General features: G+C 48.3%; 1 protein-coding gene across 2 annotated transcripts in view; it reads right to left on the reverse strand.

Moving 5' to 3' along the window:
* ESRRB (estrogen related receptor beta) overlaps positions 1-27,863 on the reverse strand; it is a 184,193-nt gene that overhangs the window by 23,705 nt on the left and 132,625 nt on the right. For both annotated transcript variants that reach the window (XM_032287790.1, XM_032287789.1), the window contains exon 3: positions 11,946-12,062. In XM_032287790.1, coding sequence (XP_032143681.1) covers positions 11,946-12,062 — 117 coding nt within the window. The remainder of the gene's footprint in view (positions 1-11,945; positions 12,063-27,863) is intronic.

The raw sequence follows: 27,863 nt of genomic DNA on the forward strand, positions 1-27,863 counted from the left end.
TCTAAAAAAAACTAATTAAAAAAACCACTTCACCCTTAAAGATTTTCTGCATCTTGACCATATAAATGCCAGCCGACTGTATCAATGTCAATATCCTGGTTGTGATATTGTACGATAGTTTTTAAAGATGTTACCGTAAGGAGAAACTGGGTAAGTGATGCATGGCCTCTCTCTGTATTATGTCTTACAACTGCATGCTAATCTGCAATTATCTCAAAATGGGAAGCTTAATTAAAAACTTAAAAAACATGCTGCTGGAAAAGAAAAGTGGTGTAACCACGTGGAACAAAGTTTGATGGCTCTAAAAGCTAAACAGAACTATCGTATGATCCAGCCATTCCACTCTTAGGTATACACCCCAAAAAACTGAAAAGAGGAATTTGAACATACATTGGTGTAGTGTGGGGAAAGAAAGCACATTTTTTTAAAAATAAAAAGGAGGTATTTGAATAGACACCTGTAGGACAATGTTCACTGCAGCATAATTCACAGTAGCCAAAAAGTGGAAAAACCCAAGTGTCCATCAACAGATGAATGGAGAAACATATGTGGTATATATGTGATAAATTACTTAGTCAGAGACAGGGATAAAGTTCTGATATATGCTATAGCATGAATGAACTTTAAAAACACTACGCTAAAGAAAATAAACCAGATACAAAAGGACAGATAATATGTGATTCCACTTTTTCTTTGAGACAAGTCTGATTCTGTTGCCCAGGATGCAGTGCAGTGGGTCCATCACAGCTCACTGCAACCTCAAACTCCTGGGCTCAAGCAATCCTCCTGCCTCAGCCTCCCTGGTAGCTGAGACTACAAGTGAACACCACCGTACCCCATTTTTTTTTTAAGAGACAGGATCTCACTCTATTGGACAGGCTGGCTCACTGCAGGACAGGCTGGCTCACTGCAGCCTCAACCTCTCAGCTTCAAGAGATCCTCCCACTGCAGCCTCCCATGTAGCTGGGCCATAGGCACACGCCACCACACACAGGTAATTTAAATTTTTTTTTTTTTTTTAGAGATGGGGTCTCACTCTGTTGCCCAGGCTGGTCTCAAACTCCTGGCCTCAAGTGATCCTTCTGTCTCAGCCTCCCAAAGTGCTGGGAGTACCGGTATGAACCACTGTGTTTGGCCCCTTCCTTTTTTTTTTTTTTTCTGATAGGAAGGGGATCTCACTATGTTGCCCAGGCTCGACTTGAACTCCTGGTCTGATGGTGATTACATAATGATTTGTTTTGTTTTGTTTGAGACAGGATCTCACTTTGTCATCCAGGCTGGAGTGCAGTGGCACAGACTCAAGTGGTCCTCCTGCCTCAGCCTCCTAAGTAGGTGGGATTACAGGTACATGCCAGCACACCTGGCTAATTTTTGTATATTTTGTAGCATTTCGCCATGTTGGTGAAACAACAAGGTTTCACCATGTCGGCCAGGCTGGTCTCAAACTCCTGAGCTTAAGCAAGCCACCCTCCTTGACTTCCCAAAGTACTGGGATTATAGGCATGAGCCACAGTACCTGGCCAGTGATTGCATAACACTGTGAATATGTCTGATGTCACTGAATTGTACACTTAAAATAGTTTCTAAAATGGCAAGTTGTATATGATATATATTTTGCCACAATTTAAAAATACAGGAATATAATACAAAACACTATCAAACTGCATACTTTAAACGAAACTAAATTTCAATAAAGCTGTTAAAAATTTTTAAAAATATGTATTCTTTCTCAGGTTAGTGGAATTAAACCACATAAAGTGTTGAAACATGTAATAGAGGGCTTGGTTCCCTGTGGGCACTCAGTAGTCACTTCTTGCCTTTCATCTGCCAATTGAAGGTCACAGAGTCTGGCTTGAACGGCTTTCCTCATGGAAGACAGAGAAACACATCCCCAGAGTTGCAACTACAGTGAGTCAGATTCATTAAACAAAACCCCTCAAAAAATTAAGGTTCAGAGAGATTAAATATTGTGCCTAGAGCACACAGCGCCAACACTGGGCTCTCTGGAATATGCCAACGGGTCTGATGGCCACCTTTGTCCAACTTGAGAACAGAGGTTCTGTCCTTGGCTGCAGTCAGAACTGCTCCCACCTCCACCAGCCTCATCACCAGGCTGGTGCCCCTCCTGCCTGTGGTGGCCAAGTCTGCTTCCTAGCTCAGGGCACAAAAAACAGCAAAGCTTTGGGGCCACTCTGGGACAGAAACTCCTTGAGAGAAGGGGAGCAGGGCTCCCCCTCTGCTGGCCTCTCCAGCCCACTGCAGGCACGTCACAGCATCCACAGCCAGCGGCTATGCGTCCAGAATCGGATACCCACTTGCTGACTTGATAAGATTAGGCTTCTGAAATTTTTCTTAATGGAAGTAAAATAATTCCTTCTTCCCTCCACCTCCCTCCTTTCTTCTCATCTTCCCTCCCTAAGCTGGACGAGATCCCAGTCTTTCGGAAGTAAAAATAGCCCAGTGTGCAGGGTCAGACGCAGTGGGGCCACTTTAAGCTTCTTTTATATCCAGGCACTAAAAATAGCCAGCTAAAGCTCTGCAAAGCGTGGCCCTGTACCTGGCCCTAAGCCCGTGCCAGGCACTTCCCCATCATATTTCTCTTCCGACAGGAAAGGTTCAGACAGGGGAGGAGAAGGAATGACCTCTGAGCCAGTGTTGTCCCATGAGCTGCTAGCCAGGTCTAAGGTCAGGATCCCTGATGGCATTGCAAGGTTTCCATAACCAACATCCTTCTCTTCCCCTTATCCAGAACTTTCCCCCGTCACCATCACCAAATTCAACATCCTTGGTTTAATAATGAAATAAGCAGCTTCACAGCTTACAAATCTATTTCATACCCATATCTCATTTGAGCTGCCTGACAATGTTGAGAAGGAAGAATATACATGATCATTATTAGTCCCATCTAAAATCTGAGATCAGGTAACTTGCTCAGGATCACACAACCAAGAAACGTCACAGGGAGGTTTTGAACCTTGATTTTCAGACCTCCAAGTCCTATCTTCTTGCCCTGAACTTGTGACCGCCAGTCCCATATAATCATCAGTATGCTCTGGAAAGCCTTTGAACAGTGCAGACCGTGAGGACTTACCCCTTCGAGGCTCTGAGTCAGTAGGTCTCAGGAGATGTCCAGGAGTGACTATTTTTCCAAAGCTCCTCTGCTAATTCTAATTATGTGCCAGGTCTTGGAGCACTGTGCTAAACTTGTTTTATTCAGTACTTTTATGTGACCCGTGTTCTTCCCAGGAAACTTGGGGGTGAATTCCTTGCTGTAAGTTCTACCAAACTATAGCTAACCCATCTCCAGGAGGAGGAGAAAGCCACCCAGAAGGTGATGTGGGTATCATAAGCCCCTGAGGGCCCGGAAGTTGTGTGGGCACGCTGATGGGCACTCCGGCCCACTGTGATGCCCTGAACTCTCAGCCACATTTCCTGTATATACTGGGCTTCCTTCAGCCACCTGTCCTGTGTGGGTTTCTGGATGACAGGCAAGCTTGCCTTGCTGCCTCTGACACAGTGGCTCTTTTGGGCTGCCTCTCACCCTAGTGACACACCATAAAGGCAGAGTGCCTCACACCTGACTTCCTACAAGCCAAGAGAGAGAGCCTTGAGGCTAAACAGATACACATGACACCTAATATTCCGGGGCTTTTGCCAGCTGCTCTGTGGGCTCTGGGCACTGCAGTGGGTAAGTGGTGGTGAGTGATGAGCCCCCAGAATTCTGCCTATTACAGGAGCGTCTGCTATCATGCTGGGCTCCTACAGAAACTTCTCACCATGCCACCATGTCCCCAACGACATTTTGACAAAACTGTGTTAAGCCTGCCTTCCCAACTGCCAAGAAGTCTTCAAAACTGTATACCTGAAACAGAGGAGTTATTTCAACCTAGCTTCCCTTTCCTTTCCCTTCCTCTTTTTTCCCCTTTGAGAAAGGGCTACAGGCTTCACTTCTGGCCAAGGCATCAACTGTGAGGTTGTATTGGCTTCTTAGAAGGAATTCCACATACCCAAGGAGACAAGATTCCACCCAACTCTGTCATTTACTAGCTGTGTGGCCTTGGTCAAATAACTGAAACGCAGTTGACCAGATCAGGCATGGCAAATACTTGTCACCTGTGCCCCACCTTCCATTTCTTAGTCTGTGGCAGACATTGCTAATCAATCATGGCACTCTTGCCTGCTGATCCCAGATACTGCCTAAGAAGCCTTTCAATCATGCACTCTAGGCAGCCACTACCTACCCTAGAGCTGAGTCCACCTAAAGGCAATTTGTCATCTGGAGCCTGAATTAAGAACTAGAGGCAGGCGGAGCAAAGAAGTATGCAAACAAACAAACAAACAAGATAACGTCAGACTGAAAGAAGCAAACAAGGGGCTATGATAGCAAGTAATGGTGTGGGTAAGGAGGTCTTTCTGAGAAGATAACATTTAACTTCAAGGGCCTTGGGGAGAGCATTCCAGGCAGAGGGAAGGCCCTGAAAGTCCTAAGATGGGAAACAGTTTGTCATATTTGAGGGTCACAAATAAGCTGGGGAGGCTGGAGCAGAGTGGGCAGGAGTGAGCAGACAGGAGAGGAATGGTATGAGATGATACTGAAGAGACAGGGAGGGGTAGATCATGCAAGGTCCTGAAGACCAAAGCAAAGTGTTTGGATTATATGTGAAATGCAATGGAGAGCCACTGAAATATGTAAAGCAAAGTGACAGAATCTTACCAGTGCTTTAACAAGACCACTGCCAGGGCGATTAGAAAGGACCAAGAGTAGAATCCGAAGTCCAGTTAGGAAGCTGTTGCAATGGTCCAGGAAAAAAAACGATGCTTCCTTTGACCAGGGTCATGACCATCGAGATGAAGAAAAGTAAGAGAATCTGAAATACGTTTTGGACTTTGACCTGGGAGGAGTCAAGGATGACCTCCAGGTTTGTCTTGAGCAATCGGTGACTAGCACACCGCCATCCCTGAGATGGGAAAGACCGGAAGCGAAAGAAGGAAGAAGGAAGAAGGGTTCAAACCTAGAGTTCCTCTCTAGACATGTTTATCTGTGATGTCTCATAAGGGACCCAAGTAGAAATGCCAATAGGGCAGTTAGATATTGAGGTCTAAAATATCTAGGGAAGACTTTGGGAGGCTGAAGCAGGAGGGTTGCTTGATGCCAGGGGTTCGAGACCACCTGGGCAATATAGCAAGATCTTGTCTACACAGCCGGGTGCAGTGGCTCATGCCTGTAATCCCAGCACTTTGGGAGGCCAAGGCAGGAGGATCATGAGACCACCCTGGCCCAACATGGTAAAACCCCATCTCTACTAAAAATACAAAAATTAGCTGGGTGTATGGCGCATGCCTGTAATCCCAGCTACTAAGGAGGCTGAGGCAAGAGAATCGCTTGAACCCAGGAGGCAGAAGTTGCAGTGAGCTGAGATCGTCACCACTGCACTCCAGCCTGGCAACAGAGACTCCATTTCAAAAAAAAAAAAATTAGGCCCACATGGTGGCACATGCCTGTAGTCCATCTACTTGGGAGGCTGACACAGGAGGATCTCTTGAGCCCAAGAGTTTGAGGTTACAGTGAGCTATGATCATGTCACTGCACTCCAGCCTGGGCCACAGAGCAAGACCTTATCTCTTTAAAAACAACAATAACAAAATTCCCACACACACACAAAAAAATACATGTCCTTGAAAATATGTCATTCCCTTCTTCCACACCAACAAAGTTTTAGCTGGGTACATGGCATTCCAGGTAATGGCTACAATTCCAAGACCCTCTGGCAGACAGGTGTGGCCCTGTGACTCAGTTCCACCAATGGGCTGTGAGTATATGACCATACCTCTGGTTCTGCCCTTCACATGGGGCCTTTCCTCCTTCTAGATGTCTGTGAGATGGGAAGAACTGGGCTCTGCCAAGGCAAGCCACATGCCAAGCCTGGTAGAGCTGCCAGCCAGTCCTGGATCGCCTGTGACCTTCGGACTACTATGTAAGAAATGAGTGGGAATGAAACTGCTATCCTGCTTAGGCTTCTGGGTGGTTTTGGGGTTTGTATTGTTTTGTGGAGGGGGGAAAAAGGAGTCTCTTTCTTATAGAAGCCTAGCCTGGCCTGGAGCAGTGGCTCACGCCTGTAATCTCAGCACTTTGGGAGGCCGAGGCAGGTGGATCACCTGAGGTCAGGGGTTCAAGACCAGCGTGGCCAACATGGGGAAACCCCATCTCTACTAAAAAGATATAAAAATTCACCAGGTGTGGTGGCACACACCTGTGATCCCAGCTACTCAGGAGGCTGAGATAGGAAAATTGCTTAAACCCAGGAGGCAGAGGTTGCAATGAGCCAAGATCGTGCCATTGCACTCCAGCCTGAGTGACAAAGAAATAATTTCTCAAAAAAAAAAAAAAAAAAAGCAGCCTAGCCTTATGCTACCTAATATAATATACTATATTTCTGGATCTATTCCATGTTTACTTTTTAAAGAAAGGAGTGAATGGGATAGGAAAATGAAGACAGCAAGTGCTGTCAATTGCTTTTGGAGATTTTGTTCAGAAAGAGCGGGATCAGGTAGCAATATCTGGATGAAGATGAAGGGTCAAAATACAGTTGTGGGTTTTTTAAATTTAAATTTTTTAATTTAATTTTTGGCTGGGCGTGGTGACTAATGCCTGTAATCCCAGCATTTTGAGAAGTCGAGGTGAGTAGTTGTTTGGGCACCAGAGTTTGAGATCAGACTGGGCAACATAGCAGAACCCTATTTTTTCAACGTAAAAACAATTTCAAAATATTTTTTTAAAGTTAAAAGATAGGGCAGGCGCAGTGGCTCACACCTGTAATCCCATCACTTTGGGAGGCTGAGATGGGGGGATCACGAGGTCAGGAGTTTGAGACCAGCCTAGCCAACATAGCAAAGCCCCGTCTCCGCTAAAAATATAAAAATTAGCTGGGCGTGGTGGTGGGTGCCTGTAAGCCCAGCTACTCAGGAGGCTGAGGCAGGAAAATCACTTGAACCCGGGTGGCGGAGGTTGCAGTGAGCTGAGATCATGCCACTGCACTCCAGCCTGGGTGACAGAGTGAGACCATCTCAAAATAAAAAATAAAAAAAGAAAAGAAAAGAAAAAAGTTAAAAATGATTTAATTTTGTTTTCATAATGGGAGAACAGAAATACTTCTCCCATTATGTGTGCTAATGAAAATGATCCAGTCGTGAGGGAGAATTCGATGATGTTGAAAGCAGGGAAGATACTATAGGAATGAAGTCCTCCACCAAAAATACAAAAAAAAAATTAGCTGGGCGTGGTGGCACATGCTTGTAATCCCAGCTACTCAGGAGGCTAAGGCAGGAGAATTGCTTGAAACCGGGAGGCAGAAATTGCAGTGAGCTGAGCCCACACCACTGCACTGTCACCTGAGTGACAGAGCAAGACTCCGTCTCAGGGAAAATAAATAAATAAATAAAGTGGTAGAGAGTTGGTTTGTTTCACAACGCTAATATATTTTGGAAAAGAAAAAGAATGTTTAAAGGCAAATCATCTCTCATTCTCTTTCTTCATTCACAGAGACAGAAAGGTGGTATTTCTGGCATGGGCTAGAGGCAAAATACTCTATAAATACAAGGCCATTACATCCTATGCAGTGGGAACATGATCAGGGCCTCCTTTTAATTTCCTGACATGAGCTGGCCACTAACGCAATTACCCAGAATCCCTGGAGGAGCCCTCCACCTTCCCAACAAGCACAAAGCAAGTGAGAGCATATTGCATGGATGTCAGCCCAGCTTTCACTGAAATCAAATATCTTTTAGAAAGCACTTGGGGAAAGGCAGGCAGGGGCTGAGCAGAGGAGAAATGGAGCGGGCTTGGGAGGCTGGTGGCACGAGGGAGTGAGGTGAGGTGAGGAGGAGGTGAAGCTGGGAGGGACAGGCTGTCTAGAGAGAATTGCTGAAATCCCAGAGCTGTACTGAGGACTTGGGGAGCACCCTAGGAGATGCAGCAAGTGGTTTTCCAGGGCTCTTCTGGATTAGTGGCAGAGTCAGTCCATGCCCTCAGCAGGCGGCAAAGGCTGACTACCAGAGGAACCGCCCATCCTAATTCTAGAACCCACAGTGGGGACCAGCCCAAGACAAGGCTGACTTTTAAGATTCCCACCAACAAATCCAGGAAGAAAATTAGGGTGGCCAGAAGCTAGTCTGCCTCCCTAAACTCAAGGGGCAGACTGATGAAAAGCTAAGTGTAAATGAGGGTGTCTTTGAATCAAACACCATAATTTTTTTTTTTTTTTGAGACAGAGTCTTGCTTTGTTGCCAAGGCTGGAGTGCAGTGGTGTACTCTCAGCTCAATGCAACCTCTGCTTCCCGGGTTCAAGTAATGCTCCTGCCTCAGTCTCCCGAGTAGCTGGGATTACATTCTTGTGCCACCATGCCCAGCTAGTTTTTGTATTTTTAGTAGAGATGGGGTTTTGCCATGCTGGCCAGGCTGGTCTTGAACTCCTGACCTCAGGTGATCTGCCCATCTTGGCCTCCCCAAGTGCTGGAATTACAGGCATGAGCCACTGTGCCCAGCCTGAATCAAACACTATAGAGTATTTTAATGCACCCAGGGAGCTGTCATTGCAAAGCAATCCCACAGTGGATTCTGCCAAGAGGAGCTGTCCCATCTGTCCCAGATCCCCACTTTTACCTGGTGATGGAGAGCAGGTATCCACATCCCTGCTTTACAGTGAAGAAATGGAAGCATGTGGGTGTGAGGAATAAAATTACGCAGCAAAAATATCTAACAACCAGGGGCAGAACACAGGCCACCAACGCCTAATCCAGATTTTGTATTCAATTTTTAAAAGAGAAAAATTACTTTTTTCTCTGAAAATACAGATTTTTATATACTGGGTTTGCTTAAAGCGCGATAAGCCTTTGGACATCTCCTGCTTGTTATGGTCTGCTCTGGATGTCCCCAGGAGAAAGGCACAGGGAGGTGGCCATGGGCTCTGTCCCCAACCATGTGAGGAATCTAAAAAGCTTAGATCCCTGAGCTGGCTGCAGCCTTAAGGGAGAGGGAGACCCAGAGGAAGCCCCAAGTCTGATCTCTTCTGTGGCTGTTGCTGGGCCCCCAAATTGGGAAACAATCTCTGATTATTTTACCTAAGTAAGGAAAAATCGTAAAACACAAGGAGAGTGTGTCTGGACAGAGGGGGAAGGTGGTGTTCAGATGTACAGGCGAGGGGAGCGGAGAGGGCGGAGGCACCCACATCTCTCCCTCCAAGCCCCTGGTGCCCCGCCACCCCTCCACCAGCAACAGAGGCCCACAGAGGGACCCTACAACAGAGGAGCAGCCTGGGGAAGGTGAAGTTTGCCTTTTAGAATCAGTCTGAGGTGGGCGAGGAGCCCACGCTGGTCTGGGTGGGGGGGCCTTGCCTGCAGAGCCAGGAGGGATACCCAAACAAAAGCCGAGCCGGAGGGCTGCCAAGAGCCCCCTTGCCTGGCAGGAGCCCAGGCTATTGAAGGAGGCGTGCTCCTCCTGAGGGGGTGGGTCCCCCCGGAGCTTCAGATCCCAGGATCTTGCCAAGGCCCTGCAGGGGGACAGAAACTAACCAAGGCTCTCTGCTTTGTCCACACTTGGGAGCCTTTGTGTCATCTCCCCACTCTTGGATCTGGACCTGCCAGCACTGGTGGGGAGCAGGGGAGGAAGCATTCCAGCGGCTGTCCCTTCCCCCTTCAGGCAGAGCTCCTTAAAGGGCCCTTTCAGGCTCAGCATATCTGCCTGGGGGGCCCCAGCTGCCACCCTAGGTAAAGGCCATCAACCAAAGGGCTATTTGCAGTGGGGGAGGGGGGCAGAGTGTCAACACCAGGGCTCCCCATGCACGTCCTCCCCACTTGAGGCAGTCGGGGTCTCATGCCCCTGTCCTCCCAGCACCCCCATACCATGATCCTGGGGCACACAGCCTCTACCTTGGTTCTTTGACAAGTGCAAGTCTGGATATCTGAGTAGCCACCAGTCAACTGTGGGCCCGGCCACCTCCTTCCCTGCCATCAGTGCACCTCCTCAGCATCCCCTGCTTTCTGGGAAGCCACTAGAAAGTGCCCTCCTGTCTTCCAAGCACTGCATAGGCCATCAAGAGACTCTATTCAGTGTTTACAAGATGGTCCAGGAATTGAGCAGGGGTCCCCTCTCGCCCTCTCCCATCCCTGTCCTGTGCCATGGGGAGCAGACACTGAACAGGGCAAGGGAGATTCCAGCCTCTGGGCCCAGCTTCCCTCAAATCAATGTGTGACTGAGGGTGGGAGTTATCTCACCCCAACTCCTGCAGGGCCACATTTTGTCACCTGTGAAATTCCGGGCTATATGGAAAACAATAAGGCTTCTGGCTGCTCTAAGTGCCCCAAATGCTGTCAAGTAGGCAGGGAGGAGGCTGCATGCTGCAACCAAGTGGCCCCTGGCCCCCTATTTGACCTGCTGTTCTCACATCCAGCTTCCTCTCTGGATGTCAGAATAATACGTCAGGCTGGGTGCGATGGTTCATGCCTGTAATCCCAGCACTTTCAGAGGCCGAGGCAGGTAGATCACGAGGCCAGGAGTTCAAGACCAGTCTGGCCAACATAGTGAAACCCCGTCTCTACTAAAAATACAAAAAGTTAGCTGAGTTGTGGTGGTATGCATCTGTAATCCCAGCACTTTAGGAGGCTGAGGTGCAGGACTGCCTGAACCTAGAAGTTTGAGACCAACCTGAGCAACATAGCAAGACTTTGTCTCTATTAATAATATTTTAATATTAAAAAATGGAGTAAATCAATAGAGAAGGAAGAGGAGGAGACCTGGAGCAGTTGTCCCAATAATGAGAGCCATGTGTCATTTCAAATTTTCTAGTAGCCACATTAAACAAGATAAAAAGAAGCATGTGATGCTAATTTCACAATGTTTTATTTAATTCAACGTGTCCAGATTAGCCTTTCTGCATGCAGTCACGTTTTTTGTTTGTTTGTTTGTTTTTTTCTTTGAGACAGAATTTCACTCATTGCCCAGGCTGGAGTGCAATGGCGCGATCTCGGCTCACAGCAACCTCTGCCTCCCAGGTTCAAGTGATTCTCCTGCCTCAGCCTCCTGAGTAGCTGGGATTACAGGCATGTGCCACCACGCCCAGCTAATTTTGAATTTTTAGTAGAGATGGGGTTTCTCCATGTTGGTCAGGCTGATCTCGAACTCCCGACCTCAGATGATCCACCCACCTCGGCCTCCCAGAGTGCTGGGATGACAGGCGTCAGGCACCACATCCAGCCACAATCAAGTTTTTAAAATTATCACCACCAGACTTTGCACTGCTTTTTATGGTCCTATTAAGTCTCTAGAGCAGGTTGTGTGTTTTACACTCGGCACACCTCTCAGTTTGGACTAGTGCTCGGGAGTCACGTGTGGCTTGTGGCTGTCATAGCAGACAGCACAGCTCTAGAGACAGAGGACACAGGGAGATAAAGGAGAGGCAAGGGAGAGGATAAGAAGAGAGGGAACAAGGAAGGGAGCAGCATTCCCAAAGTGAGAGCCATGTCCTGTCCACCACCAGAAAACAAATGCTGTTCTCCACAGGTGAAGGGAACATTATTTATCATTCCCGGCCTTAATGTGTGTGTCCTTTTCACATCCAACCCCTCACGGGTGCTGGGGATATAACACCCTCCTAGGGTGGAGAGGGGGTTTGTCCCGAAAGGAGGGCCTTCCCAGAGTGCCAGGCCAACTGTCTGGGGCCCAGGTGGAGTCAGGGGTTCTGAAGGATCCTTAATGGAGAAATTCCAATTCCCACCTCCCTAAAGGAGGAGAGCCATGTGGGCGCCATGGCTGGAAGTGGGCTGGCAGGTTGTGGGAGGAGACAGGCGCCGACTGGGACACAGGGCCACAGCTTGTGGTTGTCTCACAGGGGATGGAAACTCCCCAGCAAGCAGAGCCTCCTGGCAAAGTCCCCCTTGGTGGGGGCTCTTACCTTCCTTCAGCATCCCCACTTTGAGGCATTTCATGAAGCGGCAGGCCTGGCAGGACTTGCGCCTCCGTTTGGTGATCTCACACTCATTGGTGGCCGGGCAGCTGTACTCGATGTTCCCTGCAACCAGACACAGACAGGGTTTCTGGGTGCCGGCCGCGCAGGACCCCCACCTGCCCTCGAAGGGCTGGATGGACGGGGATTTTAATTCATTCCAGAGCTGCCACTCCCCCGACCCCGAGGCTCCCACCCGGCAGTGTTCCCAAAGCAGGTGCTGTGAGGTGCTTGTTGGAACGTTTCAAATTCTCTTCCATGTGGAGACTCCAGGTCGCAGGTCTGGGTGGACCAGGCAGCCACTTGGGGAAACACTTTCCAGAGGATGGGGCCACCCACAGTGTCGAAGCCACCCTGGATGGGGACATTGAAACTCACTGAGCTGGCATTTTACTCCAAGAGAACACCCCCTGTGCTGACCGGAGCATCAGTGCAGACCACCACCACCACTGCCAGCACCACCGGCTCCTCCAGACTCCAGCCTGGGACCCCCGGCATGCGGGAAGAGCCTCTTGGAAACTCTGTGTCCACCAGGATTAAGGCCCAAGTTCCACACCCCACTGGAGAGGTCCAGGCCACCTGGCTTTGCTGACCTTGAGGATATACTTTCCTTTCACCAAGGTGAAACTTCCTCATCTTCAAAACAGTGGGATAATCTACTAAATGAAGGATTAATCAAGACCACCTATGGACAACTGCTTTAAACACTATTCAACATGAGGGGGTCATTTTATAAGCACAGTTCATTCAGCAGAGGGAATCTGGGATGAAGTGTTCAGGCCATCCCTTTCATGGGTTGCAAGAATGGCTAACAGCCTGGATGTGGTGGTTCATGCCTGTTATTCCAGCACTTTGGGAGGCTGACACAGGTGGATAACCTGAGGTCAGGAGTTTGAGACCAGCCTGACCAATATGGTGAAACCCTGCATCTACTACAAATACAAAAACATTAGCCAGGTGTGGTGGCATGTACCTGTAATCCCAGCTACTCAGTAGGCTGAGACAGGAGAATTGCTTGAACCTGGGAGGTGGAGGTTGCAGTGAGCCAAGATTGCTCCACTACACTTCAGCCTGGGCAACAGAGTGGGACTCCATTTAAAAAAAAAAAAAAAAAAAAAAGGCTACCATAAATCCAACCCCTGCTCCTTTAAGCTGTAGGTCCCACAAAGTCAAGACCCCACTGGGCTGCTCCCCAGTGCCGAGTAGCACTTAGCACAGCCCCCTCCATACAGAGACGGACAGGTAGAAAGCAGTTAGTGATTGATGTACAGAGTCCTACCCAATAGCAATTCCATGAAAGTAGACACTATTACTACTCCCATTTTACAGATGAGAAATCTGAGTTTTCCAGGTGTTTCTATGCAGTGTGAACATAGAGGTCTTATTTAGGTTGAACTGACCTTCTAGGTTCTTCCTGGGAGGGTTGACAGTCCGGTCAGGAGAGGCTGTGGCTGCCTTTCTAATACAGGCATCTGCCCTGGGCACTCTGACCCACTGACTCTTAACGAATATGCTTTGAGCACCTACGATGTGCCTGGTGATGGAGGGAAAAGCAATCGGGGGAGGGCCGGTGGGCGAGGTAAAGAAATGCAACTGGAAGGTACAAATGCAGAACAGCACACCACAGTGCAGTTTTGTTATTGTGTCTCTTCAGCTCCTGTCCCAAAGTTACCCAGGTCAGCTTGAGCCTGGGGTTTCACAGAACAGAATCTCTGAACTAGAACCCCGCTCGTTCCCACCTCTTGAGGGAGCAGGGAGGAGCTGGAGGCCTGCCTATCTGCATCCTGCACACCCAACCCTACCCACTTCAGAGGAATAGCAGCTAAGATTTATTGCACGCCTACTGTGTGCGTAACCAGCACCAGCTCCCTCAGTCCTCACAACAGCCTCTGAAGGCATATCAGTGTCCCGTTTCACAGACCAATAAACTGAGGCTCTGGGAGCTGAAGCAGGTTACCCAAGGCCACACAGAGCTACTGTCCCACCCTTCATCTCACAAGGGGCATGGAGAAATGGGAAGTGCTGCCCCCAAGGACAGGCGCCTGTTGCTGACCCAGCAGCTGAGGTCACCTGGTGGGCAGTAGCGGAGGAAGGTGGCCTTGGGCTTCCCTGTGCCACCACCTCCCCACATGGGATATGGATGGAAACTTTTTCTATTGGATTTTCTGGAAACAAGCATGAACCATGTTCTACCATTTACAAAATGCTTTGAAGTAGCAAAATTACTCAAAGCACCTAACTGTACTGAGTACTCCCAATGGCTCCATGGGTAATCTCATGCCTTTTTACTGGTGAGGAAAACTGACTTCCAGAGCACCTCAGAAATCCACAGGTGAGGACTGGCTATCCATCCATCCATCCTCCCTCCCTCCCTCTCTCCCCCCCACTCTCCCTCTCTCAAGTCCAGCTGGCACCGTTTCTCCCCATCCCATTTCTAGCAGGGAGGGGCTGGAGGTTGTGCTCTGTGCTGGAGGAAGGGAGGGGATGGGGAGGGGAAGGGATAAAGATTCTGGGTACCTCTCCCCACTTTTATCTAGCTCTAGCCATGTCTTAGAGCATTCTGGCTTAGATGGCTTCTCGGGAAATAATTTTAATATTCACATAAGCCCAGTAAAATTCAAAAGACAAACAGAAGGGAGGAAAACACATATAAAAACTAATTCATCCAAGCCTTTATCTTGGCTTAGAAGGTGCTGGAGGGTTGGGCCCTGTCCCCACCCAGCCACTCAATGCGCATACACTAGGAGTGTTTGTTTGGGAGCAGCCACAGTTCTGCTTTACAGATCCTGAGGCTTTCTTGTTCCCAGCAACCCTGGAGGTAAACATTTTTCTCTATTTTACAGATGAGATGAGCAGAGGGGCAGGGCACAGTGGCTCACGCCTATAATCCCAGCACTCTGGAAGATCTGGCTGCTCTTCCAAAGACCTCATCCATTACCTGAGGTCAGGAGTTCAAGACCAGCCTGGCCAACATGGTGAAACTCTGTCTCCACTAAAAATACAAAACTTAGCCGGGTGTGGTGGTACACACCTGTGGTCCCAGCTGCTCAGGAGGCTGAGGCAGAAGGATTGCTTGAACCCAGGAGGCGGAGGTTGTAGTGATCAGAGATCACACCACTGCACTCCAGCCTGGGTGACAGAGCAAGACACCATCTCAAAAAAAAAAAAAAAAAAAAAAAAAAGGTGAGCAGAATCCAGGGTATGGGACAGCAAGGACTAGGATCCAGCCTGTCAGCTCCAGCCTGCTGAGCCACTGCAAGGAGTTCACGGGGCCCGCCATGGGCTTCGCAGCTCACCCTGCCTGCAACAGCAGGTCCGCACCACATGCTCTCTAAGTTTCCCGTGCCTTGCTGTCAGCTCCTCAGCTAACCTGTCGCCTTTTGGAGAAGGAAAGGCCACTGGCTGCTGCTCAGAGCAAGAGAGTCACGGTGCATGTGTGTGGAGCTGGTGCTGTCCCAGGGCAAGAAGACCAAGTGCTAATGGCAAGTCCCAGCCAGGCTCTTCATCCTTTGGGGGCCGGTCTGCACGTGCGTGTGTGCGTGTGTGTGTGTGTCAGACAGAGTGAGACCTAATTATTTATTTATTTTGGTTCCTTTCAATTTGCTTTATGGTCCCAGCGGCTGGCTGCCAGCAAAGCCAAGCTGGCAGCCTTGCTCTGTAATTTTTTTAAGTGCTTCCTCGATAAAGTGATGAGATTAATTCATCAGAATTCCTGTGGTCTCTTGAGGTGGGCCTAGGAGCATGCAGGAACAGGGAGAGGACATTGGCGACACGCACACGTGCAGCTGAGGTGTGGCAGTTTTGTGGATGAGTTCTCTGAGGACAGGGACATAGCCAATGGTTAGATTCCAGTTTCTAATCCGGGAGTGTATTCCGTATAGACAGGTGCAGACTCCACTTTGGGCACATCATCTAACTTCTCTGAGCCTCAGTTTCCTCATCTGTAAAATGGGTACAGTTCCCACCTCATAAAGTTCCTGTCTAAAAGTTCTCCAGATTCAGGCCAGGTGCAGTGGCTCATGCCTGTAATCCCATCACTTTGGGTGGCCGAGGCAGGAGGATCACTTGAGGTTAGGAGTTCCAGACCAGCCTGGCCAACATGGTGAAACCCCATCTCTATTAAAAATAGAAAAACTTAGCCCAGCACGGTGGCACATGCCTGTAGTCCCAGCTACTCAGGAGGCTGAGGTGGGAGAATTGCTTGAGTCCAGGAGTTCTGGGCTGCAGTGTGCTATGCCGATTGGGTGCCCACACTAAGTTTGGCATCAATATGGTGACCTCCCGGGCATGGGGGACCACCAGGTTGCCTAAGGAGGGGTGAACCGGCCCAGGTCGGAAACAGAGCAGGTCAAAACTCCCGTGCTGATCAGTAGTGGGATCACGCCTGTGAATAGCCACTGCACTCTAGCCTGGGCAACGTAGCAAGACCCCGTCTCTAAAAAATAATAATAAAAAGAAAAAATTAGCCAGGCATGGTGATGCGTGCCTATAATCCCAGCTACTCAGAAGGCTGAGGCAGGAGAATCACTTGAACCCGGGAGGCAGAGGTTACAGTGAGCCCAGATCATGCCATTGCACTCCAGCCTGGGTGACAGAGCGAGACTCTGTCTCAAAAATAAATAACAAAAAATAAAAGTTCCTTGGGTTCAGTGACAGAAAGTGTATGAATGTCTTAGTGAAGTTCAGGCACTGGCAAGGAGGCCACCACAGCTGCTCTGCTTATTTTTATATTTAGGCAGTTCTTACAGCAGGAGAGTCCAATCTTTTTTTTTTTTTTTTTTTGAGATGGAGTCTTGCTCTGTCACCAGGCTGGAGTGCAGTGGCGCAATCTCGGCTCACTGCAACCTCCACTTCCTGGGTTCAAGCGATTCTTCCGTCTCAGCCTCCTGAGTAGCTGGGACTACAGGCGCGTGCCACCACACCCGGCTAATTTTTGTATTTTAGTAGATGAAACCCCGGGTTTCATCATGGCCAGGATGGTCTCGATCTCTTGACCTCGTGATCCGCCCACCTCGGCCTCCCAAAGTGCTGGATTACAGGTGTGAGCCACCACGCCCGGCCTAGGAGTGTCCAATCTTTTGGCTCCCAGGGCCACATTGGAAGAAGAATTGTCTTGGGTCACACATAAAATACATTAACAATAGCTGATGAGAAAAAAAAAAAAAAACGCAAAAAAAATCTCATCCTGTTACAAGAAAGTTTATGAATTTGTGTGGGGCTGCATTCAAAGCCATCCTGGGCTGAAAGTGGTACAAGATTGTCCTACAGGGAAGATACAGCCAGAGGGTTCCAGGATAAGTCTTTTCTAGGTATCAGACCACAGTTACCTACCAACTCTGATACCTGAGAACATTAAGATATGCTTCAGGTTCTTAGACCTCAGAGTGCATGGTGTCCGTGCCTGAAGGAGGGAGGCAGGCACTCGCAGGACCTGACCTGGACTTCTCAGTGACCTTAAGGCGAAGGGGTAATCACCACCACATGCTCTCTTAGACACTGCACTTCCCTGAGGGAAGGAAATCCCAGGGGCATCCCCATCAGCTGCTCTTCAGCAGCTGCAGGGAGCAGGGCAGCCCTGTCCCAGGTTCAGGGAGGGGGTTGCTAAGCTCAGACAAACAGCTCTCGGGGACCTGTGGGCTCAGAGGCTGCTGGTCAATGACAGAGCTCAAGTGGCACCGTTCTACGCAGCTGGTGTGAAGGAGCTGGGGTGGGGCCGGGTGCAGTGGCTCACGCCTGTAATCCCAGCACTTTGGGAGGCCAAGGCAGGTGGATCATGTGGTCAGGAGTTTGAGACTAGCCTGGCCAATATGGTGAAACCCTGTCTCCACTAAAAATACAAAAATTAGCCAGGCATGGTGGCACATGCCTGTAGTCCTAGCTACTTGGGAGGCTGAGGCAGAATTGCTTGAACCCAGGAGGTGGAGTTTGCAGTGAGCTGAGATCGCACCACCGTACTCCAGCCTGGGTGACAGAGCGAGACTCCATCTGAAAAAAAGAAAGTTGGGGGGTACTGGGGTGATGGTCACTCGGTTCCATTCCTGATTTCCTCACCCCTGGAGACACGGTCCATCCCCTTCATCTCTGTGTTGTCCAGGGTCCTCTGCTCTCCTGATCCTCCCCCTCACCCATGAGCTGGATGATCTCATCCATGCCACTGGCTTCCACCATCACACAACTGGCAATAATCTGCAGCCAGTGCTCATGTCCTTATAGCCACCTGCCTGCTGATGTGTCTACCTGGAGGCCCTCTCTGCTCCTCACCTTTCTCAAACAGAACCCATCCTCACTCAGCCTGTTCCTCTTACTGTATCCCTTGTCTCATCAAAGGGATGACTAGCCACCTGCCACCTGTCAGAAACGAAGGGGCCTCCTGGATTTTTCATATCTACCCCTAAGATCCTTTCATCCTACTTCCTGATGCCTTCTCCCTCTCTCCCTCCCGCCACAGTCCTAGTTCCACACTCTCTCTCCGAGATCACTGTCATGCTCTAGCCTGTCTCCACTTCCCTTTCCAATCTGTCCTCCACACTGCCCCCTGGAGGTTGGTTAATAACTCTCCCAGACAAGTTTATGAGTTCTCTGGCTCATCACGGCACATGGAGCACACCTGTCGACACAACATCCCAAAAGTCCAGTAACTGGATGACAGGAGTGAGAACTGTCTCAGAGAATGACGGAAGTAGAAACCTAGGTAGCTAAAGCAAGGGATCTGGATAAGAAATAAGCTAGCCACCCTGCAGAACCTCAGAAAGTGCCAGGCATTGAAGACTCAAGATACAGGAACATCAGGAGCTAGAAGACAAAGCAGCAATGGTGTCCAAATTCTGGAGCCGACCATTTTCAAGTGGAATTCTGTACCAAGACAAGACATGAATCTACTGTGAAGGTTGGAGGATGGAATAGAGGCATTTCCACATATACAGGTATCTCTGATTTTACCTCTCCTGCACCTTTTGAGTTCACCCATGAACTATGTGCTTTCCCCAAAAAAGAAGTGAACCAAAAAAAAGGAAGAGGTAGGATCCAGAAAACAGGGAATACAACCCACAAGGAAAGTCAAGGACATGTCAAGAAGGAACTAGCAACAGGCAAAATAGACAATTTTGTGATATAACTATGTTGGGACAGTGTGATGATCGTGCATGTGTGTATGTGTGTTGGGATGGGTTGTGTAACTGCAGCTCACTCATTTACAACAGAAAGTCAAGAAAGAAGGTAAAAATTTCTGTCAGCAAATATGGCTGTAAAATCATAATATTAGCAAATGATAGAATTTTTTTTTTTAATGGTTAACTCTGGATTGGAGTGGGAGGAAAATGGGTATGGCCAGTGACTATGATCCTTCATTATAAAACTTACTTTTTGAGACAGTCTCACTTTGTCACCCAGGCTAGAGGACAATGGCACAGTCTTGGCGCACTGCAGTTTCTGCTTCCCGAGTTCAAGCAATTCTCCTGTCTCAGCCTCCCAAGTAGCTGGGATTACAGGGGCCCACCACCACACCTAGCTAATTTTTGTATTTTTATTAGAGACAGGGTTTCACCATGTTGGCCGGGCTGGTCTGGAACTCCTGACCTCAGGTAATCCACCCACCTCGGCCTCCCAAAGTGCTGGGATTACAGGCATAAGCCACTATGCCTAGCCTAAAATTTATGTTTCTTTTATACTTTTTAAACTATTTGCATACCTTATTTTGAAAAGAGTTAGAAATAAATTTAAAGTACAAATTTAAGGTATCTTCCAACTGTTTCCCCCGAGCAGAGAACAAAATCTAAACTCCAGGGCAAAGCCTACCAGGCCCTTTATGATCTGCCCATCTCCAACTTGTTCACCCTAATCCCCTCACACTGAGGCTTCCGGTCTGTAGGCTCCAGCAGACCTGAACTACCGGTAAATATAGCTCAGGGATCTCATGGAGCCCCCAGCCCTCCCACGCCTCCTTCTACCAGAAATTCCTCATTTGGTGCTCCAGGCCAGCTCCTCCACATCCCTGGAGCCTCGGCTCTCACATGGCCTTGGTGACACTTTCTTCCCTTCTGCACCAGAGAGGCTAACATGTTTCTTCCCACCACCCCATCCCCAGACTGAAAGTAGCTAGCTTAGTGTTTCATAATCAGGATTGTACCTGCGGGCCTCCCTTCTAAACTATGTGTTTATTAGGAATGGAGATTATTACATTTTTCACTTCTGTATCTCAAATACAGTATCTTAATCCTGGTACCTGATTAATATCTGTTGAATAGATACTGAATTCAAATGAATCAAAAGCAACAGGCCCCACCCAGAGAATTCTAGAATTCCACAACAGTGATCTTTCTGCTACCAAATGCAGGTGTCCCTTTTTGATCTTTCTATTCCTGGTCCTTCCTGAAGCAGCAGACACCCATTGCCTCCCGCTTAGACTATTTTGTTAGATACCATCTCCCTTCTCTCTACAGGGACCCTTGCAACATCTCTGACCACTTCTATATGTAGTTCATCAACTCTGGGGTGCTTGCTTTTTTATTTTTAGTAGCCTAGTTTGTAATGAACTAAGATGCTGTCAGTGGTAAGATGTACCATTATTTTACACACCAGTCAAGAAAGAAAAAAGAATCCACCAATTAGGCTAGGCACGGTGGCTCACGCCTGCAATCCCAGCACTTTGGGAGGCCGAGGATTGCAGATCACTTGAACCCAGGTGTTCAAGACCAGCCTGGACAACATGGTGAAACCCCATCTCTACCAAAAATATGAAAAATTAGCCAAGTGTGGTGGCATGCTCCTGTGGTCCCAGCTACTCTAGAGGCTAAGGTGGGAGGATGACTTGAGTCCGAGAGGTCAAGGCTACAGTGAGCCAAGGCTTTGCCACCGCACTTTAGCCTGGGTGACAGAGCAAAACCCAGTCTCAAAAAACAAAAGTTTAGATTTGATTTGATCCCATAGCCGCCTTACACATACATAAAAGAGAAAATACAAGAAAAACAAATTGGTTAACATGTTGCGAAAACATCTCAGAATCTAACTCTTCCGAATTATTTTTGATCAAAGTCATTGTTTTCATGTTTTTTTCACAGTCTCATCCTCTCTACTGTCAAGGGTTTTGTAAGAAAGTGTCCACTGTTGTGGGGCGTGGTGGCACACACCTGTAATCCCAACACTTTGGGAGGCTGAGGTGGGCAGATCACAAGATCAGGAGATCGAGACCATCCTGACCAACATGGTAAAACCGCGTCCCTACTAAAAACACAAAACTTAGTCGGGCATGGTGGCAGGCACCTGTGGTCTTAGCTACCTCGGAGGCTGAGGCAGGAGAATCACTTGAACCCAGGAGGCCAAGGTTGCAGTGAGCCAAGATCACACCATTGCATTCCAGCCTGGTGACAGAGCGAGACTCTGTCTCAAACAAAAAAAAAAAAAAAAAAAAAAAGAAGAAGAAAAGAAAAGTGTCCACTGTTGTCTCAGGCCACTGGCCCCTTCAACTTTTGATGTGCACGTGACGGCAGTGACAAACAGAATGGCTGTCACCTGGTCAACGGTAACTGTGGCAGGCAGCCCAATTCAGAAATGTTCCTTGGAGAAAACGTACCTCTTAGAGCTGATGGAATGTGGCACTCCTCAATCTCCTTTTAAGGCCCCGCTTATCTCCTTCTGCACAGCGGGGTCCCTCAACCCTTCTCCTCCTAAAGAGAAGACCTGTTCTCAGATTGGAGCTTGGATGAAGCTCACCCGAAGGGCTAGTTAAATCAGATTGCTGGGCCTCGCCCCCAGTCTCAGATTCGGTAGGTTTAGGGTGGGGCCCACAATTTGCATTTCCAACAAGCTCCCAGGTGTAGCCTTTGCTGCTGGCCCCAGGGCCACGCTTTGAGAACCACAGCCTGGAGGATCTCCTTAGATTCAAAACCCCACTCAAGATTTTGCTTCTGGGCTGTAATTCCAAACTCTCCAGGATCTCCGTGAACTGATCAAACACAGTATGTTCAAAACTTTATCCGTTATCTCATGCTGCTTCCCACCTCGACTACCCCAGCAGATGAAATTCTTCCTTCTGGTTATTAAAGTTTTCCCCTAAGGGCTTTGCCATCTCTCTAGTATCCTAAATTAGAAACTGAAGAATCCTCCTTCCCACAGTGTCCACAATCCAGTCACTATCCTTTTAATACTGAATTACTGAATCTACTTTTTTTTTCTTTGAGACAGAGTCTTGCTTTGTTGCTCAGGCTGGAGTGCAATGGTGCGATCGTGGCTCACTACAACCTCTGCCTCCCAGGTCCCAGCAATTCTCCAGCCTCAGCCTCCTGAGTAGCTGGGATTACAGGCACAAGCCCCCAAGCCCGGCTAATTTTTATATTTTTAGTATAGACGGGGTTTCACTATGTTGATCAGGCTGGTCTCAAACTCCTGACCTCAAGTGATCCACCTGCCTTGGCCTCTCAAAGGGCTGGGATTACAAGCATGAGCCACTGTGCCCAGCCTGAATCCACTTTTGAAAGTTCCTCAAGCCTAACTTTTAGCCCTTTTGCCCCACGTTGGTTTGGATGACCCCTAACTGCACTGTTAAAATTGCTTTCTGGAGGCTCACACCTGTAATCCCAGCACTGTGAGAGGCCACAGTGGACAGATCACAAGGTCAGGAGTTCAAGACCAGCCTGGCCAACATGGTGAAACTCCCCCCAGCGCGCCCTCCCCATCTCTACTAAAAATACAAAAACAATTTAGCTGGGTGTGATGGTACACACCTGTAATCCCAGCTACTGGGGAGGCTGAGGCAGAATCACTTGATCCCAAGAGGCAGAGGCTGCAGTGAACTGAGGTTGCGCCACTGCACTCCAGCCTGGGTGACACAACAAAATAATAATAAATAAAACAGCTTCCTCGCCTCTCCTGCTTCCGCATCATCGTTCCAGTTGTTGCCAAAATTATCTTGCTGAACGGAGATCTGATTAATTCCCTGCTCAGAGGCCTTCAATGACTTCCCGTTGCCAAGCATAAACAACAAAATAAATGCTACTTACTTCAGGTGCCAGGCCCTCAGTTACACACCTCACAGGCATGTCTCATTTCATTTTTGCAATAACACTCTCAGGGCAGGAACTATTTGTTAGCCACATTTTACTGATACGGACATTAAGGCTTAGAAAAGCTAAGTCCCTTGCCCAAGGTGATACAACTAAGAGATTGTAAAGCCAGATTCTAAGCCTAGTTAAATAACCCTCACTTACTGTTCCTTACCACGACCTATGAAGCCTGGTGCTATCCTGTCCCATGCTGTTTTTCTAGCCCATCATCCACCACTGAGCTCCCTTCTCTCCTGCTGCCGAGCATGTTTACCTTCCACTCCTGAGAAAGTGTCCCTTCCTCCAGGAAGCCCTCCCTGCCCTCCAGAAGGTATGAACCTTCTCTGGACTGTACGTGTCGCCTAAGTCACAAGCCGACCACATTCTGACTTGCACCCTGGCTGTGTCTCCAAAAAGAAGGATTGTGATGTGTTCTGTCATTCGCTAGTGCCCTGCAGATAGCTAACATTTTGTGGGTTTAATGGACTCTTTTTGTATAGATGAGGAAACTGGGGCCAGAGGAACTCCGTCCTTGCTTGCCCAAGGTCAGCCAGCTGGCGAGTAGCTGGGCTGGGACCAGCACCTGGCTCCTGACTCCCGCCCACTCCTGCCCACGTCTCTGCACCTCTGTCTTGTGTCTCCCGGGATCCAGGATCTGCCAGCTGCATTCTCCAGGACAAAAGACCTGGAGGCGATCCAAGGTGGAACAACCCATCAATCATCCCCCTTCCCCCTCCTAGGGGAGTTTCCTTCCAAGCCTGCATCTGGGCCCCAGGTGAACGGAGAAAGCACTGTGCCAGGCCTTCCTTACTTGTTCCTTGTTTTAAGTTAGAGAACGAGCAGTGGCTCAAAGGACTCCCAGTGACCCATGTGAAGTTGGCCATCTACCTGGGAACTCAAGGAGTACAGCCTGGCTTTACCTAACTCCATAGCCCCCCATGGCCACGTATCATATGTTAGTCAATGGCTGCTGCTCTACCTAGAGAAACATCCAAGCGCACCACTCACCATGGCCCCTAGACTTTGCCCATCCCCTCCAGCCCCTTCCACTTTGCCTTTACTCACTGACACTAGCCATGTCGGCCCCCACGCTGTCCTGAAACACACTGGCTTCTTCCCCTGCCTGGAACGCTGGACCCAGGATTCCTTGATGGGCTTCGGCTTACTTCAAGTCACCTTATCAGCACAGCCTTTCCTAATCTTCCGTCTAAATGAGACCGCCCTTTCTCAATCACTCTCTGGTCTCAGCATTGCTTTTTCTCCTTCATAACACCTGTCTCAGTCTGTCAGCATGCTTCATTATTTATCGCATTTATTGTCTACTTTCCCCCCTACAATGCAAGCCCGATAGGGTGGGGCCATTGCTCTAGCCACAGCGCTCAGCACAACAGTTGGTGTTTAAGAAATGTTCACCAGAGAACTGAACAGCTTTGCCATAAGCTCAAATGCAGGGTAGGAGTTTTCCCAGTATTGTCCTTTAGAAAAGAGGAAGTTGCAGCTGGGTGCCCTGGCTCACACCTATAATCCTGGCCCTTTGGGAAGAGGAGTTGGGAGGACTTCTTGAGCCCAAAAGTTCAAGACTGGTCTAGGCAACATAGAGAGACCCTGTCTCTACAGTTGTTTTTTTTTTTTTTTAATATAAATTAGCTGGGCATGGTGGTGCATGCCTGTAATCCAAGCTCCTCAGAAGACAGGCAGGAGCCCAGGAGTTCCAGGCTGCAGGAGGCCATGTTCCTGTCTCTGCACTGAGCCTGGGCAACAGAGCAAGATCCTGTCTCAAGAAAAAAAAAGAGAAAGTTGCTTATGCTTTGAGTCTTTATAAGGTCTCTCATTAGAGGTGCTATTAAGCCCATCACTTTATACTGAACAATAATCTACAATTTGGGAAGACACAGGACCCTAAAAAGACCTCAATCAATGCTACTTGCCAGGCTGAATCACTAACAAAGGGAGGAAATTAAAATAAACTTTTTTTTTTTTTTTTTTTTGAGACCAAGTCTCGTTCCATCACCCAGGCTGGAATGCAGTGTGTGATCTTGGCTCACTGCAACTTCTGCCTCCCGGCTTCAAACAATTCTTGTGCCTCAGCCTCCCAAGTAGCTGGGATTACAAGCATGCACCACCATGCCCAGCTAATTTTTGTATTTTTAATAGAGACGGGGTTTTGCCAGGTTGGCCAACTAGCCTCCAACTCCTGGCCTCAAGTGATCCTCCTGCCTCAGCCTCCCACAGCGCTGGGATTACAGGTGTGAGCCACCACGCCTGGCCTGGGAGTAAAGAAATTTAACACATATTTAGTTATTCCCAGGAAAATGGTCTTACAAGTCTTGGGTGTCAAAATCAATATGTATCTGATACATTGTAGATATCTTGATCATAAATCAACACAAATAAAGAACTCCCCTAATGGTATAGGACATATACTTATGGCTTAAAATAAAATTTTAGGGATAGCAGCACGTACATTCTCATAAAATTTCAATTAACTGATGGAAATGAAGGCAGCACATTGAAACACCATGTTAAATGACGAAAACAGTGGCTCTAGAGAAAGCAGACAAAGGCACTTGTACCAAAGATTCATTTGATAAACCTTCCTTCACAAAGTATGTGTAGAAAACAGCTTTTGAAAAATAATATGTTGTTTCCCATAAGATAATTCAAAATATGCAAGTGTAACTAAATAATATATTATTATAAGCAGACATTTGACCATTTTACCTAAATCCCTTAAAGTTCACACATATGCAAGCTGGCCCAACTTCTTCAGTTTGTCCTCCCTGGGAAATGGGAGATAACTTTGGGGATTGTGTTGTATTTGGACACACTGAGTACCTCCAACATGCCAGGTACTATGAGAGGGGTTAAGTGAAAATCAACGTAGCTGCGGGCTGGGCACGGTGGCTCACGTCTGTAATCCATCACTTTGGGAGGATGAGGCAGGTGGATCACTTGAGGTCAGGAGTTCAAGACCAGCCTGGTCAACATCTCTACTAAAAAAATACAAAACTAGCTGGGCATGGTGGTAGGCACCTGTAATCCCAGCTGTTTGGGAGGTTGAAGCAGGAGAACCACTTGAACTCAGCAAGTGGAGGTTGTAGTGAGCCGAGATTGTGCCATTGCACTCTAGCCTGGCAGCCTGGGTAACAAAAGGGAGACTCTGTCTCCAAAAAAAAAAAAAAAAAAGTAAATGTCACCCTGTGCCTTAGGAGCTTGCAATCTTCTTGGGGTATCAGACTAAAAAATGGCAATAACCACACGGTGGGATAAGGGTGGCATGATGGGAGAAGCTTTGTAGGGCATCCAGGAGGAATGAAAGGAGAGAATTTGAGAAGCCTTCCTGTAGGAAATGCCCCCTAACTAGAGACCTAAGGGACACAAGTTAGGAGTAGAGATTGGGAATAGGTGCAACAGAGAGAAGCATGTATGCAAAGTCTAGAAATTGAAAGCATGAAATAAAATCTGGGAACTAGAAAACAGAGCCGTCAGGGTGACCACAGCATGCAAAGGAGAGTGGCAGGAAACGTGGGGCAATCCCAGAGGGCATCCTCAGCCACATTCTGGAGTTTCGATTCTCCCCACAAGAAAGCAGGAGACGTGGTCAGACGTGTGTTCAGGCTGGGAACAGGTGAGCCTGGCAGCAGGGAGAACAGGTAGGAAGCGGTGGGAGTCAGTGGTGGCCTACGCTGAAGCAGGGGAAGAAAGACAAGCTTCTGGGTCAAGTGATCAGAAGGAGGGAGAATGAACGGACTTGGCCATTGGGACCACCAGGTGTCTGGCTTGAACATGGAGGGCTGATGCAGGCAGTGAACTGGGAACACACGGAGAAACGGTGATGGAAGGAACGCTTGTTTAGAACTTGGTGCAACTGTGGTGCTTCTGGGACATCCAAGTGGAAATGTTCATTATGTGTGAAAGGAATGGAGCTTGGGGAAGAGGATGACAGCAAGAGCTATGGAGTTAGCATTTATCCTGATTTCAGAGACAACTGAAGCCATGGATATGAGAAGGAAGAGGCTGGGCACAGAAGCTGGGTCAAGAACTGAGAGGACGAAGATAAGAACCAGGAAGCTGAAGGTGGAGAGGATATATATTTTATAAGATTGGAGATACTAGAGATATTTGAATGCTGATGGCTGGAAGGAAGGAGACTTTAGAAAATGAGGAAGGGAAGACAAAGGAGAGGAGGTAATGGGTGAGAGGGTCTCTGGGAGGAGAGGAAGAGGTAGGATTCAAAGCTGGAGAAGAGCTGAGCCTGGCGTAGGAGACATCTCTTCCAGCAGTGAATGAGTAGCAAGAAATAGCTGTGGAATCAGTGAATGGAAGCAGCTCCACACATGGGAGGGAGTGCATAGGTTTGGCAGCAGGAAGCTGAGGGAGTTCTAGTTTCTCAATAAAACAGGATGCAGAGTCATTGCTGGGAGAGAGACACAGGGTGACAGGGTCAAGGTCATTACAAAGGTTTTCTTTTTTCTTAAATTTTTTAATTTTTATTTTTTGAGATGGAGACTCTCTCTTGTCTCCCAGGCTAGAATGCAATCATGCCATCTTGACTCACTGCAACCTCCGCCTTCCAGGTTCAAGCAATTCTCCTGCCTCAGCCTCCTGAGTAGCTGGGATTACAGGCACCCACCAGTACGCCTGGCTAATTTTTTTGTATTTTTCAGTAGAGACAGGAGTTTCACCATATTGGTCAGGCTGGTCTCAAACTCCTGACCTCAGATGATCCACCCACCTCCAGGCTTGAGCCACCTCGCCCAGCCCTTACAAAGGTTTTCATTAGGGTAGAGTCAGTGTCACTTAGCCCTAAGTCCCAGAAGCAGCTGACTTT

This window comes from Sapajus apella, unplaced genomic scaffold, assembly GCF_009761245.1.
Source record: "Sapajus apella isolate SASKATOON/1434 unplaced genomic scaffold, GSC_monkey_1.0 scaffold20, whole genome shotgun sequence".
NCBI lineage: Eukaryota > Metazoa > Chordata > Mammalia > Primates > Cebidae > Sapajus > Sapajus apella.